The 15,646-nt window shown below is 56.1% G+C and overlaps 1 protein-coding gene across 2 annotated transcripts in view; it reads right to left on the reverse strand.

Annotated features, from left to right (window-relative positions):
- The window catches only part of CASTOR2 (cytosolic arginine sensor for mTORC1 subunit 2), a 58,301-nt gene extending 49,936 nt beyond the window's left edge, over positions 1 to 8,365 (reverse strand). For both annotated transcript variants that reach the window (XM_047089430.1, XM_047089432.1), the window contains exon 1: positions 8,239 to 8,365. In XM_047089430.1, the coding sequence (XP_046945386.1) occupies positions 8,239 to 8,351 (113 nt within the window). In that variant the 5' untranslated portion in view covers positions 8,352 to 8,365. The remainder of the gene's footprint in view (positions 1 to 8,238) is intronic.
- Between the last annotated feature and the right edge of the window lie 7,281 nt (positions 8,366 to 15,646).

The following is a 15,646-nucleotide window of genomic DNA, read 5'->3' on the forward strand; positions in this document are numbered from 1 at the left end:
AAGTTCTTTAAGTTTATTTATTTTGAGAGAGACAGTGAGAGCAAGTAGGGGAGGGGCAGAGAGAGAGAGAGAGAGAGAGAGAGAGAGAGAGAGAGAGAATTCGGAGCAGGCTCCACACCATCAGCGCACAGCCCTAGGCGGGTCTCAAACCCACAAATCGCAAGATGGTGACCTGAGCCGAAATCAAGAGCCGGACGCTCGAACAACTGAGCCATCCAGGCGCCCCTCCCCTTAAACGTTTTCATCGAACGCACTCACAACAAACTGTGCACGGTCAGCTGCCATACATCTCGGTGGGCCTGTCTGGTTGCTGGACGATCAGAATGGGCCCCAAGCACTGGCGGGACCGGGCGGGTCCATCCGGGGCTGGTTCCTTGTACCCCCAGAGGTCGTCGTAAGAAAAAACCCCACAGGCTCTGGGCAGAAATGAATCGGTGCCATAGAGCGCTGGTCCTAAGGCCTGGACGTGCACCTGGAGTGAGGACAGAGGGGATCAGTCCTCCTAGTCTGTACCCCGAGGTGCCAGTGATCCCAGGACACCACTCACCCAGCCTCAGGGGGGCTTCCTGGAGGAGGTGAGGCAGGAGCCAACCCCCGGGGTCATCCGTGTTCAGTCTGAGGACCGGTGAGGGCTGTCGGGCTGGACTAAAGCTGTAGTGACCACACATTCTGGTTTGCCCTGTTGTCCAGGGTAATTATTTTTAGTGCGCCCTGTCATTCTCCAAAGTGTCCCCGTGCGGGTGATAAATTGCAGTCACTGTGTGAGTTACTTGTTGCGTAACAAATTACCCAAAAACTCAGTGGCCTGAAAGTACGTCCAACTTCTATGTCTCTCGCAGGTCCTAGGGGTTAGGAAAGTGGGCACTTGCGGAGGAGGACCTCTTAGGAGGCTGCAGTCAAGTGCTGGCCAAGGCTGTGCTCACTGGAAGGCTTGCCTGAGGCGGCAGGGTCTGTTTTCAAGGTGCCTCGCTGTCGGTGGGAGGCCTCAGTCCCCCCTCCACGGGGCTCCTTCGCTGTCCTTGCGACATGGCAGCTGCCCCCATGGAACAAGGGACCCGAGGGAGACAGGGAGACTGAGACTGAGAGACACGGCCAGGCAGAAGCTATCCGTTTACGTCCGAGGCTCGGAGGCTTACACCGTCATTTCTGCCACCTTCTGCTTGTTCAAAGAAAGTCGCTAATCCAGGCCCTGCTTCAATGAAGGGGAGCCCTGGCTTCGGAAGGGAAAAGCGTCGAAGAATTTCGGATGTTTAACAACTACCGCTTCTAAAATAGGGCGTGTGTGCTGCAGAGACGGGACAGAGCCAGACGGGACAGAGGAAATCAGACTGAGCATTCACGATGCCAGGGGAGAAGCAGGGGATGGTCTGAGAAGGGCTTTTGAGCAAAGCAGAGTGAACCGTGACATCTGCCCCAGCACCAGACTCCAGTGGGGCCACACGGCCTCCGCTCAGCCCCTACCTGACCCACTGCCCCCCTCCTCTGGGTTTCTCACCCTTGATCTCGGGTGGAGAATGCACCTTTTCTCCCCACTGGACAGAAGCTCCGTTTGTGTTTCCCGCTGGGCCCTGCACACAGCAGGTGCACGCTGCCGGGTTTCTGCATGAACGAAACGGCCATGTGCACCAAGCACAAGTTGTCGTCCCACCGACCACAAGTCACAGCCGGCACTCTGCACGCACCTCTCCTTCCAGGCTCCAGGCCTTTGCTCGTGCTGTGTCCCCTGCCCGGAGTGCTCTGGCTGTGCTCGCCACTTGCACAGCCCTGGAGGCGGAGGGACCCAGGGGAGAGCCGTCTGGCTAAATCAGGGGAGAGATGAGAAGGACGGGCCATGGCGGGAGCAGTGGGCACGGGCGAGGACAGGTAGACCACGCCAAACAGCTGGATGTGGGGCAGGCCAAGGACAATGCTGTGCCTTCCACACCTGGCGCCCGGCAGCTGGGGCCACCCCGTGCTCTCCACGCATACCCTCCCGACCCACCGGTGCCCACCCCCTCCAGCTGCCTGTCTTCCCGCATCCTCCACACCTCCACCCCCTGCCGTCCTCCCATTCTGCCCCGGCTCAGCTCAAATGGTGCCGTCTCCTCCAGGAAGCTTTACCCGCTTGCAGCTCTGGGGCCCTATAGCATTTTGGCTGCCCCTTGCCGAGGCTAAGCGACCCAGGCCCTCAGGCAGGTTCCTGGAGAGCAGTGACAGAATCTCCACTTGCTAGAATCAGAGTGTATGCATGTGCGGAGCCGTAAAAAGTCTCCTAACCCTGGGCTTTTCCACCTCCGCCCTGGCACTTGCCAGCTTAACGAGGGCATTTTCTCTCAGCTAACGCTCATCGGAGCTTATAGTGGACCAGACTCCGCTGAAGTGCTTGTCATGTCTTGTTAAGTCCTCACGGCGGCCTAGCCAGTAGGCATGATCATGATTCCCGTTAGAGAGGTAAGAAACTGACAGCACAGAGACGTCAAGCAACTTGCCCAAGGTCACACAGCCAGGAGGCAGCAGCGCTGGGATGCCACCCGAGGTGCCTGGTCCCAGGCCCGGACACCGCTGCTAGCCCACCTTTCCCTAAACTGCAAGCAAGTGGTGGCCTCAGCCCAAGGCACTCAGGAAAACGATGAGGGCTTTGGATGGACTTTTTGCAATTTTGAGCTTTTCTCTTAGAGATGCCTCCTTTTAAAATTTATCTATCTGTCTATCTATTTATCTATCTATATGCCTATATATGCCTGCCTATCTATCTATCTATCTATCTATCTATCTATCTATCTGTATGCCGCAATGCCACGACTGTGAGATCACGACCTGAGCCGATATTAGGAGTCAGATGCTCATCGACTGAGCCACCCAGGCACCCCTCCTAGAAATGCCTCTTAAATCTTCAGCGCTCACTATGGCTTGTCGGCAAGATTTCCCACAGGCAGCAACACGAACGGGTGCGCACAGGTCAGAACGCACCCGACACCTGCAGGCTGTGGGTCTGGCCCAGGTGGGCGGTGTGGGTTTTTGTGGGCACCTGCTTACCACATACTCACCTGGGCGCTTTTTCTGCCAGTCGAATGAGATGCACTTCCTTGGGTGGAATTTAAAGATAAGAGCATTTTATGGGCAAAAAAAAAAAAAGGGGGGGGTGTGGAGGGGGTCTTACAGCTTCCTGCCACCTGAATGCATCTCAGGATGATGACCTTGCCCCTGTCCTCCCTCTGCTGCTGTGACCTCTCAGCGGCACCTCTGCTAAGTGGCCCCTGGGGACGGGGCATCCAAGCCGGCGGGCCCTTAGGCCTGGCTGCCTGGTCATCAGGACAGCTTTTACCGCCTTCCTTCTTGGGTTCAAATCCCAGCCCTGCCCCTTCTGTGTGTTCCTTGCTTTCCTCATCTGTAGAATGGGAATATTCCAACTCCGACTTGGAGCGGTCACAGTTTTCGCTATATACTCATCAGTGGACCCCAGCTCTGCCTTACAGGGCCGCGGAGAGCAAATCTGAGTCCTACAGGACACTGGTGGGCTTCCACCTTCCCCTGGCCCTGAGCCCCCAGGCGGTGGGCCCCTCCTGCAGTGATGGATCCTGATTGGTCTGCGATGGTCTCATCCCCTGCGCAGTGACTGGTGCAGGCCTGTTCATGTGACCCAGTTCTGCTCCAGGAGTCGGTGCAGGAGCAGAGCGGGGCTGGGAGGTGTTCCTGGAGAGGTTTCTCAGAGACATTCTGGAGGCAAGGGGCCTTTCCCTCCCTTCGGTTTCCTCCTGAGCTGCCAATAAAGCCTGCAGCTGCCCCGGCCATTCCAGAGGGAGCCACACCGTCATGCCAAGGATGGCCAAAGACAAAGACGGGGAGACCTGGGTCCTTGAGGACATCATCAAGCCTTTAAGTTATTAACCTTAGAGCAGCCCTGACTCCCAACCTCTTATCACACACACTTCTTATTTAGGCCAGAGAAGTCAAGGCTTTTTGTTATCTGCAGCCCAAAGCAGCCTGCTGATATCTCGCGGCTGGGACCTTCTTGAGATCAAGCCCATCGTCGCGAAGGAAGGGTCTAAGCTCGGCTTGTGCACTCAGGGAAGACTTCTTGGAGGAGGTGAGGTGAAAATGGAATCTAAAAAGAATGAGCCGGCGGAGGAAGGGGGAAGGGTAAAGAATAACATCCCGGGCAGACAGAACAAAGGTCTGAGGCTTTGGGCCATAGGGCGTGTGTGCGTGCACACGCGCGTGCACGCAGGAGAAATAATCTCTGTGGCTGAGGCCGGGACAGGTGAGGCTGGGGAGGGGCGGGCAGGGCTGCAGTGAGCCCTCAGCTGGGCTGCAGAGCCCCAGGTTACCGGGAAGGCAGAGAAGTTCCGTGGATGGCCTTGATTTTATTCACTCAGGGTCTCGCCCTCCCGCGCGGTGCCGTGGGCGGGATCCAGCCATACCCAGATGCTGCCCTACACCTCGGCAGGGGGCAGGGGGCGCTGGGTCTCGCTTCTCCAGGTGCCTCTTTCAGCCCCCAGGGCACTCCGACGGGACTGGCTGAAATCTGGGTCACTCTGTGCAGGAGTTGGACATCCATCAAACAGGCAGCTACTAAGTGCCTACAAAGCAGTGTGCTGAGCACAGCGGAGAAAGGACCTGGTTCAAATCCCAATTCTGTCTCTTCCCAGCTGTGTGACCTTGAGCAAGCCGCCTTCCTTCTCCAAACCCGGCATCTGTACCTCTTGGTAAGGGAGGGTGAAATCAAAGGTTTGCTCCAGTATCTCTGGTACTGGGTGGGGGTGGAGGGAAGTAGTGAGTAAAACGACTCTCAAAAAACTTCCTGAGGGTAAGGCTGGCGTCTGGGTGGGAGAGAAAGAAGCCAACAATACGCTGTGCAGGACGACGGCTGAACAGGGAGGGAGCACCTGAACGGGGCGGTGTGGAAGTGCCAAGTGGAGGTGGCAGGTGACCAGCGGCGAGCCGAGCCGAGCGGTGAGCATTCCTGGGAGAGAAAAGGCCCACAGGGGCAGGGCGGAAGGGATACAGGAAGCCTAGGGCTTGGGCTCTGTGCTCCTAAAGGCTCTGGAACAGCGTGCGCCCCACAGGAGAGCTGGACCTAACTGTTGAACCTGGAATAGCAAGTCTCTGGGCTTCAGCCAGAAAGCTGCGGCTTCGAATCCTGCCTCTGCCACTTCACCTGCGTGACCTTGAGCAAGCCACCTGACCTCTGAGCCTCAGACTCCTTCTTTGCAGAGGAGGTGTAAAAACCCAATTCGCGGAGCGGTGGACCGGCGTGTGCAGGAACTCGGACTAGGATCCCCTTCCCGCCTGGCTAACTCCTATTTGAAAGCCCTAAGGTCCCATGCCGCCTCCTGCAGGGAGCCTCCCAGGCTTCCCGCAGGCCTGTCTGCTACCCCACCTGACCCCCTTCCCTGACTCCACCTTGCTCTATTGTAACTGTGTCTTCCTTCTCTCCCATCAGGCTCTGGGCTCGGAAGAGGGAGGGGCAGGGTATCTCGGCATCTCTGAGATCCAGCGGCACCCCCACCCAGAGTGGGGTCCCTGCCAATGCGACGTCTTTCCCCAACCCTCCACCCAGGTGGAAAGTAGAGGGAAAAAGTGATTAAGTGCTGGGGATAAAGAGAAGTGGGGGCAGGGGATGTCAGGAAAGGTTCAGGGTGGTATCACTACCTCTTGAGGGGTGAACAGAAGTTTACTGGCAGAGGGGCATGTTTCCGGGCAGAATCGGAACTACGAAAGCACAGAGGTGTGAAGGGAAGGAAAAGGAAACTGTGGGTGACCAGAGTATTGGCCAGAATGGGTAAAGATCGAGGATTCTGGATCTAGATCCCAAAGGCCATGCCAAGGATATGACCCTACAGGAAGCGGTGGAGTATCTGTTAACAGAGACGCTGGGGGAGGGGGCTGTAGCGTCTATACTGCACTAGTTTGGGCTAAAGTTAGGTTGGGGGAGGGGTGGGGCAAACGACAGGGCTATGGGCCACCACTTGGGGGCAGGGGCTGGTGGAAGAATCAAAAAGGAGCAAAAGTTTGCCCTGGAGGACTTTTTATTGAAAATAGCTTCGATCACACATCCACACCCAACACCCCTTCTACTTGCTAAAAAGCCAACGGCCACAATCATTCCATGCTGCACACGGCAGCCCTGGGAGAAGCAGGGGGCCAGATGGTGCTGTCTCCATTACAGACAGAAGGAGAGCCAGAGGAGGAAAGGGACCCTGCCATGGTCACGGTCACGGTCACGGTCACTCAGGCAGTGAAGGGCTAGGGGCAACCTGAAGGCAGTGTTCCGGCCCAGAGTGCAGAAGAGGCAAGCACCTTCTGGAGCCAGACCCTGGAGACGGGGGATGACCTTTGACCTCTGAGTCATCTGGAGCCTGGACTGGTCACCTGGGCCACAGACCAGCTGCCTCCAGCAGGGGACAGAGAAGGGGGACTCAGGACTCAATTCTGTGGTCCGACAAGTCAGCAGGGGCTCACTGCTCCCCCCACCTCCTTCCCCCCCTCCCGCTCCCCCCTCCCAGCATGTCTGTGAGTCCTCTAGACTGGACCCTGCGGTGGGGGCTGAAGAGGGCCAGTCCCTACACAGAAGGTGAGGGGCAGAGGGAGGGGCTCTTTGCTGCCCTTCTAAGAAGCCCCCAAATGCCCCCTCCTCCCAGCACCCACCCAGGCCCCACACAGCCACAGCCTGAGTCATCATCCTGGTTTGAATGGTAGCCGGCACATCAGCCAGGGGGCTGCCTGGGGCTGAGGGCCAAGGGTTGGAAAAACAAGGCCGGTTTCTCTCACCTCCAGCCTTGGAAGCGCAAGACAGGCTAGGGAGTGGGGGGCAGAGGGCAGGTAGAGGAGGGTTGGGGGGGGGGGGTCAAGAGCCAGAGGGGGGCCGAGGGAAGGGGGGGAAGGTTCAGAATTTCAGCTGTTGGCTTTTGTTTTCAAATGACCTGTTTAATAATTACCTTTGCCATCAAAGGAGCCCAGGGTCCAGCAAAGGAGAGGTTTTCAACCCTCCATACCCCACCGAGCAGCCCAGCCGGGAGAAGAAAGTATACAAGATCCCACCGGCGGATCTGGCTCGCTCCATCTGGCAAACAATGGCGGGACTAAACTGCCCGCTCAGACACACACATCAAAGTGAGATTTCCAGGCAAGAACTTTAACAGGCAGATAAGAGGCTCCGATGGAATTATTTCCCTGCATCCCCAGAGCTTCCCTGGGCTCAGCGCCCAAGGGGGCAGCCTTAGGGGCCTGTCATTTTAACCTTAACCTTGACCTGTAGTGTACTCATTCATTTTGCAGCCAGGGGGAACCGCCTCGGCCCCAACCCCGAAAGACCCAACCAGCAACAACTTCATGGCTTTGAACAGTCACAATGGTGGACAAACAAGGGATTTAAGTTACAGCGGCCAGCTCGCGCTCACACTCCACGGGGCTCCGGCACCATAAAAAACACACCCCAAACCAAGCACCCACGGGGGGCTCACACAGTCAGATCCTGACCCGGCGGGAGAAAATCCAACTTGGTTTTTTTTGTTTGTTTGTTTCTTCCCCAACCTCCCAAGGCCTTCAACTATTTCTCCCCCTGCAGCATCCAAGCCCAGCCTCGAGGCTGAGCCATAAACACGCCTGCTCCTCCCCCTTCCACGGTTCGGCAACACCCCCCCCCCCCAACCTTCCTGGACCTGGAGGAGACAGAAGCACCGCGACCCTCACCCGCAGCCCCTCCTCGGGCCCTCCCCCCGGCCTCCCGCGCCGTCCGCAGCCCTCACAGACACCTTGAGATAAACACCCACTAATGATTTTATGATTTTCTGCTCTCTGGGTAGCCGCGCTCAGCAGAATCCCTCCCCCGGCCCTGGCTACGGGGGCCGGCCCAGCCGAGGGATTGGGGGATGGGGGTGTTAGTTTGTTTTTTCCACTGCCGCGTCCCCACACCTGTTTTTCATTCATTCATTCGTTCGTTCATTCATTCACGGATTCGTCACTGCAGCCTCCCCGGCCCTTCGGATCTCGGGGAGGGGATGGGAGGGAGCGGGCCGAGATGCGGCGGGGGGTGGGGGGGGGCGGGAGACGGCGGCGGGGGTGCATCGAGGCGGGGCTCGGGGTGGAAGGACCCCGCTCGAGGGCAGATCGGGCGGCTTCGTCGAAAACAAGGCGGGCGGCGGGGCGGGGGCGCTCCCCGGGGCTCGAAGTTGTTTTCCGAGCCGCGGCGGCGAGGACAGCCGCCCGGGTGCGCCTCTTTGTCTCTCCCCGGCCGGCGCCGCGTCCCCGCGCGCTCACCTGGTCTTGGAGGACAGGAAGGCAAGTTTGATCAGGCCGTAGGTGAAGAGCGGGATGCTCTCCTTGGCGACGCTGGCAACTTGCAGCCGGTGCTCCAGGATGTGGAGTTCCATCGTCCGCCCGCGCTCCGCGGCGGCTCATCGGCGGGGGGCGAGCCGCGGCCCCCGCCCCCTGCGCGCCCTGCCGGCACCGAGCGCCGCGGGCGGCCGGCCCGGGGACCGGGAGCTCGGCGCCGGGCGGCCCGGGGCGGACAAAGGGGAGGCCCGCCGAGCCGCGAGGGGCCGCGGGCGGCGGGCGGGCGGCGGGCGGGCGGCGGGCGAGGGCGGCAGCGCTGGCGGAGCGGCGGCGCGCGGCGCCCGGCGCGGAGAGCAGCTGGTGTTCGCTGTAACAAACAACTTGCCACTCAAACGCCGGCCCGCTGGGCATGCGCGGCCGCGGCGGGGCGTGCCGGGACTTGTAGTCGCGCGCGGCCGGGGCGCCGCCGGCCGGGGCTGTCGGGGGCTGGGCGGCCGCGCAAGGGGCCGGCCCGGCGCCCGCGGAAGGCAGCAGCGCGGGCGCCCGCCGGGCCGCAGGGGAGGCGGGGTAGGAGTGGGGGTTGGGGTGGGGTGGTGCGGAGCAGGCCGGGGGCCAATCGGGCCAGCCTGGGCCTAGCTGCGAGCTCTCACTCCGAGCCCGAGCTCGGGACCTGGCGCCCCGGGGTGCGAGCGAGCAGCCCGCACAGCCCCGGCGCGGGAGGAGGCCCGGGTCTGGGGGTGGGAGGGGGGTGGGAGATTGCTAGAAACCTCTGGTTAGGGTGCGGAGAAGCAAACCAGAGATGGGTGCTGCGGCAGAGGTGGGGCCGAGGGGTCCAGCGGAGGCTTCCTGGGGGAAGGGGTCATCCGGGCTGGGTTCTGAAGGATGCATGGGAGCTCGCCGAGGAGGGGGGCGGGGCCGGAGGCCCGAGGCCTTCCAGGCAGAAGGAACAGCGTGTCCAAAGCACAGAAGCGTGAAAGCCCCCACTGGGCTGTGTTTGGCTTTGCTGGAGCGGAAAATGTGAGGGAGGAGAGGCGAGAGATAAGGCAGGCGCAGTCACCAGGAGTCCGGTCGAGAGGGGTCATGTATGCAGATCTAATGAGGTAGCCGTTTAGCCCGCGCGAGGGAGGGTGCTGGGGGCTGCGAAGGCCGAATTAGCGAAAAGTCTGAAATGATCCGAAGGGCTTCCCACCGCAGAGGCAGTGTGCCCGTGACCGTGGCCTGGGACGCTTCCCCTTACTGGCTGACTGGTGTGAAACCGTCTAGGTTAAAGTTGCTGGTGCTTTGCTCTTTGGCAGAGTAATTTGGGGACGTGATGGGTCAGGTTTACCTGCTGGGGCAGTCTGGGAAGGCTCTTTCTGAGGAAGACTCCGGCTCTGCCCTCCCACATTCTCTCGCTCAGCCCTCCTCGTCTGTGAGGTCAGGTCGGAGCATTCCGAGGCCCCCTCATTTACACACAGGGGTCTGAAGCTTGCAATCTGGTAGCTCTTGGAGCTGGCTGATGCCCTCCCTTCCCGCTTTGTTTCCATGAAAGAATTGATCACCCTCTAATAAAGAATATGTTTATGTTTTGTTGGTTGGTTGATTGGTGGGTCTGTCTTCCTCTGCAAGAATCTCACGTCCACGAAGGCGGTGATTTTTGGCCTGCAATGCGACTGGCAGGTGAGGGCATACATGCAAACGCGACACTTTCAGAATCTAGGGATCTAGAAGGCCCAAACAGAAATGCATTCAGGGCCCAGGTGAGTAACATAGGTGTGTGAACCAGTTCGGCATCAGACAGTCATAAGTGGAACGGGACAAGGGAGGCCTGTCGGAAGGTATCACATTCAGTTAAAGAAAACAACAAAGCAACTGGTGAAACCAAACAGACAAAGCTAAAGATAGGATCTGAATCACTTTTCTGACTTCTGCACTGGATGGCCTAAGTCAGTATTTTCTTTCTTTTTTTTTTTTTTTTTTTTAGTGTTTATTTATCTTTGAGAGAGAGAGAGACAGAACATGAGCAGGGGAGGGACAGAGAGAGAGGGAGACACAGAAATGGAAGTAGGCTCCAGGCTCCGAGCTGTCAGCACAGAGCCCGACACGGGGCTTGAACCCACGAACCATGAGCTCATGACCTGAGCCAAAGTCAGATGCTTAACCGACTGAGCCACCCAGGTGTTCCCTAAGTCAGTATTTTCTGATCTGTAGGCCATGACCCATGAGTGGAATGTGAAATCAGTTTAGCAGGACCTGACTGGTGTTTAAAAAAAAAAAAAAAAGGGGGCGCCTGGGTGGCGCAGTTGGTTAAGCGTCCGACTTCAGCCAGGTCACGATCTCGCGGTCCGTGAGTTCGAGCCCCGCGTCGGGCTCTGGGCTGATGACTCAGAGCCTGGAGCCTGTTTCCGATTCTGTGTCTCCCTCTCTCTCTGCCCCTCCCCCGTTCATGCTCTGTCTCTCTCTGTCCCAAAAATAATAAATAAATGTTGAAAAAAAAAATTAAAAAAAAAAAAAAAATGCCAGAGTTTTGCACAGAGCAAGGGTAGTTAGTATATCATCTTTTCTAAGTTGCAGGAAACTTTAATTTTGGCATGTGGGTCCATATGTGCATTCAGGTGTGTGTGCATGTGTGTGTGCACACATGCGTGTGTGTGCTGAATCTTTTTGTTGTTGTTAAGTTTATTTCTTTATTTTGAGAGAGAGCACATGCACAAGTGGGGGAGGAGCATAGAGAGAGGGAGAGAGAGAATCCCAAGCAGGCTCCGCACCATCAGCACAGAGCCCGAAGTGGGGCTCGAACTCACAAACCGTGAGATTGTGACCTGAGTCGAAACCAAGAGTTGGGCGCTAAAAGGACTGAGCCACCCAGGCGCCCCCGCGTGCTGGATCTTGACGCAAAGGTTATTTCTTACTGTGGTCTTGGCTGAAAGCGTTCGGCCACACCGGGAGTTTTCTCGTTGGTCAAGCCAGACCACCATAAAGTTTGCAAATGGACATGGCATCGGTTTGCCTGGGAGAATCGCTCTCACTGAGCCGTATTTGGGGCTGACGATTTTTGTGACACGACTACAGAAATCCATGCTGAGCTGTTAAAGATGCTGACCTGCCGGTTGCCCAATCCAGAGGATGGTTTCAGGCTGGGACTACAAGGAGACACCCACTGTCAAGGTCATGCTAGTTCTGGTGTGGCGCTTTCCCAGTAGAATTCACCTCTCTCTCTCTCTCTCTCTCTCTCTCTCTTTCGATTCCTTAGCCCTGCCCCCTTCTGGTCCTGCTCTGGTTTTTCCAGCTTTCCATCTGTGGTTTCTTCTCTGCCCTGCCCTAAAATGAATGCAGGCCCACCTGGTGTTCCTTCCTGTACTTGTATTTTTTTTTTTTTAACGTTTATTTATTTTTGAGACAGAGACAGAGCATGAACAGGGGAGGGTCAGAGAGAGGGAGACACAGAATCCGGAACAGGCTCTGGGCTCTGAGCTGTCAGCACAGAGCCCGACACAGGGCTCGAACTCACGGCTCAGATCATGACCTGCGCCGAAGTCAACCGCCCAACCGACTGAGCCACCCAGGCGAGGCGCCCCCCTGTACGTGTATTTTTACAGTAATGACTGCCAGTGAATCATGCCTCCTGGTAAGGCATCCCTCATCGACTTTGGCTTTGGCTATGGGACTTTTTTGGCCAGTGCGGTGTTAGCAAATGTGCTTGGTAAGTCCTGTACCCTGGGACCCGCCCACTTAGAACACTGCCCTGAGACCGTGATGCTGTGAAGACGCCCGGTGAGAGACCACGGGAAAATAGAAACCCAGGCGGCCCAGCTGGAACAATGGTTGGCATCCCTGGCGTCCAACTACCTGATATGTGAGTGGGACCCTCTTGGATCTTCCAGCTCCCTGTCTGGATGAACGCAGCCCCGTGAGCGAGCCAGGTGAAGCCAGAAGCCCGCCTATAGAAAAATATTAAATAGTTGTTAATTTGGTGTGGTTTATTATTTTTTTTAAACATATTTATTGAAATTCAAAGTAGTGAACATACAGCACAGTATTGGTTTCCAGAGTAGAACCCAGTGACGCATTCCTTGTGCAGAACACCCAGTGCTCATCCCAGCAAGTGCCCTCCTTAATGCCCATCACCCATTTAGCCCATCTCCCCACCTGCCTCCCCTCCAGCGGCCCTCAGTTTGTTCTCTGTCTTTAAAAGTCTCTTACAGGGGCACCTGGGTGGCTCAGTTGGTTCAGCATCCGACTCTTGATTTCAGCTCGGATCACGATCTCATGGTTCGTGAGTTCGAGCCCCACGTTGGGCTGTGCACTGACAACGTAGAGCCTGCTTGGGATTCTCACTCTTTCCCTCTCTCTCTGCCCCTCCCCTGCTCACGTTCTCTCTCTCTCTCTCTCTCAAAATAAATAAATAAACATTAAAAAAAAAAAAGAGTGTCTTAGGGTTTGCCTACTTGGCCTGGTATATTATGTAGCAATAGATAACTCAACCCTCACCTTCTCTGACTCTATGGGTATACTCAGTCTCTGGCTTCTAATAGGTTGATGGTCCTCAAATGGGCAATTCCAGGTCCAAACATGTTCTCAAGGCCCCGGTTCACATACCTAACTTCCTAGGGGTTGGCTACCTCCACGGAAAGTTTGACAGCCTCTGCCAACCCAACCTTCTCAAACCTTCCCTCATCATCTAACCCACCTCGGACCTTCTCCCCTGCCTCCTGTGATCCCCGTCTTGGTTAACGACGCCACCCCCATTTCCTCAACTTACCCACCTGGTCTGGCACGTTGTGTTTTCCAAGATGGCCGCCCATTCTCCATGCTGCTTCCCGCAACGTCCCCATCATCCCATGAGGAGGTGAGTCTAGGTTCCCTCCCCTCGAATTGGAGCAGGTCTGTGACTACAGAGGACATGACTCCCTGTGACGGGTGATACCCTGTGCCCCTGGTCCTCCAGGGAACTCTTGATCTTGGACCCATTCTGCCATGCTGTGAGGAAGCATGGGCCACACAGACCACAGGAAGCCTCTTGTCTTGGTTTGTCAGGGCTACGTAAGAAACTGCCACAGACGGGGGGGGGGGGGGGGCTCACCCAGCAGATGTGTGTTGTCTCACAAATCCGAAGGCTGGAAGTCCGAGATCAGGGCGTGGGCACGATTGGTTCCTTCTGAGGCTTCTCTCCTTGGCTTGTAGATGTCTTGTCTTCTCCCCGTGTCCTCACAAGGTCTCCCTGTGTGTTTGTATCTGCATCCTAATCGCCTCTTCTTTTTTATTTTATTTTATTTTATTTTATTTTATTTTATTTATTTTTCAGGTTTATTTATTTCTGAGAGAGTATGGGGGGGGAGGGGCAGAGAGCGAGGGAGACACAGAATCCAAAGTAGGTTCCGGGCTCTGAGCCGTCAGCACAGAGCCCGATGCGGGGCTCAAACTCACCAACTGAGATCATGATCTGAGCCAAAGTCAGATGCTTCAGTGACTGAGCCACCCAGGGGCCTCTACGTCGTTTTACTTGCATTTAAAAACTGCCACTCAATTCTGTTGTTAGAAAACATTCACGTGTGTTTGGAGTAGTGTGATTAACTGTCCTGGTTTTTCTGGGCCTGAGGGGGATTTGGGGACTTGGGGCTTTCAGTTTTAAACCCAGGACTGGGGTAAATCGGGACACGTCGGTCACACTACTGTGGAACCACTTGGTTGTGGAAATCTCTGAAATCTAAACCCAGATGTGCAATAAATGTAAAATACTCTGGCTCTCAGAGACGTGGTATAGAAAAAAAAAATGCAAAATATCTCAGTAATTTTTTATATTGATTACATGTCAAAATGATAAATACTTTAGCTATCGGGTTAAATAAAATATATTATTAAAATTAACTTCATCTGTTTCTTTTCACTTTTTTTAATTTTTAAAAAATGTTTTATTTATTTTTGAGAGAGTGCAAGCAGGGGAGGGGCAGAGAGAGGGGGACAGAGGATCTTAAGCGGGCTCCGTGCGAACAACAGGGAGCTTGATGTGGGGCTTGAACTCATGAACTATGAGATCATGACCTGAGCCAAAGTCGAATGCTCAACCAAATGAGCCACTCAGGTGCCCTTTAATTTTTTTTTTTAACGTTTACTTATTTTTCAGAGAGAGAGAGAGAGAAGGAGGGAGGAGGGGAGGGAGGGTCAGAGAGAGAGGGAGACACAGAATCTGAAGCAGGCTCCAGGCTCTGAGCTGTCAGCATAGAGCCCGATGCAGAGCTTGAACTCATGAACTGTGAGATCATGACCTGAGCCTAAGTCGGTTGCTTAATGGACTGAGCTACCCAGGTGCCCCTGTTTCTTTTCACTTTTTAAAAATTCCAAATGACACGTGGCTTGCATTATATTTTCTTGGACAGCACTTTTCCAGAACAGCTGTTCTTAAACTGTGGTTGGTGTCAGAATCCCTGGAGGCAGAAATACTCAGCCCCAGGCCCTCTCCTGCTTAGATGATCCTGGACCCCCAGGCCTCAATCCCTCCGCTGGGGGTGTGGTAGGGGGGAGTGGGGTGTGGGAGTGTGGACACCAGCAACTTCTCCACGCAAGTCTAGAGTTTCTGGACGCAAGAAAGCAATGCCCAGAGATGGATAGGACTTCTCGCTCTGCCTGGCCGGGGCCCAGCGTGGCCTTCACCGTGAGTTCCTAGCTTAAGAGCCCACTTTCTCTCCAGAAGATAAGCACCTGTCATGTCTACCCCCTTCCAAGAAGGTTCTGGCCCCTTTCCACGGGTCGAGAAGTGCTCACTCGGGCTGATATTGATTCCATTGATCTGGGGTGGGATCAGGCATTTTTTTTCCTTCCCACATTCCCTGGCGGTTGCACATGTGCAGGGAAAACCACCACCCCGAAGCCTCAACGCCCAGCTCTCAAATTGCATCTGAGCCGCAGCCGCAGCGACGGCGTTAACCTGGGTGCTTGTTAGAAATGCTCGGTCAGAGGGGCGCCTGGGTGGCGCAGTCGGTTGAGCGTCCGACTTCAGCCAGGTCACGATCTCGCGGTCCGTGAGTTCGAGCCCCGCGTCGGGCTCTGGGCTGATGGCTCAGAGCCTGGAGCCTGTTTCCGATTCTGTGTCTCCCTCTCTCTCTGCCCCTCCCCCGTTCATGCTCTGTCTCTCTCTGTCCCAAAAATAAATAAACGTTGAAAAAAAAAAAAAATTTTAAAAAAGAAATGCTCGGTCAGAAACTCCGGGGGTGGGGGCCTCAGGTATCTGTTTCACGGAGCCCTCCGGGAGATGCTGACATAATCCTGAGTCGGAGAGCCACTGCCTTAACGGAAGAGGGGAGTCAGCACGGGAGCAGTGTGGTGGGGTCTGGAGTCATGTAGAAATTACAGGGGAGGGGTGAGGTCACTTCTGTCCCTGGTCACACTCTTAACCCACACAGGGAGCCTTACCTCC

The sequence above is a fragment of the Lynx rufus genome, unplaced genomic scaffold (assembly GCF_022079265.1).
Source record: "Lynx rufus isolate CCGP_SWC_20201006 ecotype Redwood Valley unplaced genomic scaffold, mLynRuf1.p SCAF_27, whole genome shotgun sequence".
NCBI lineage: Eukaryota > Metazoa > Chordata > Mammalia > Carnivora > Felidae > Lynx > Lynx rufus.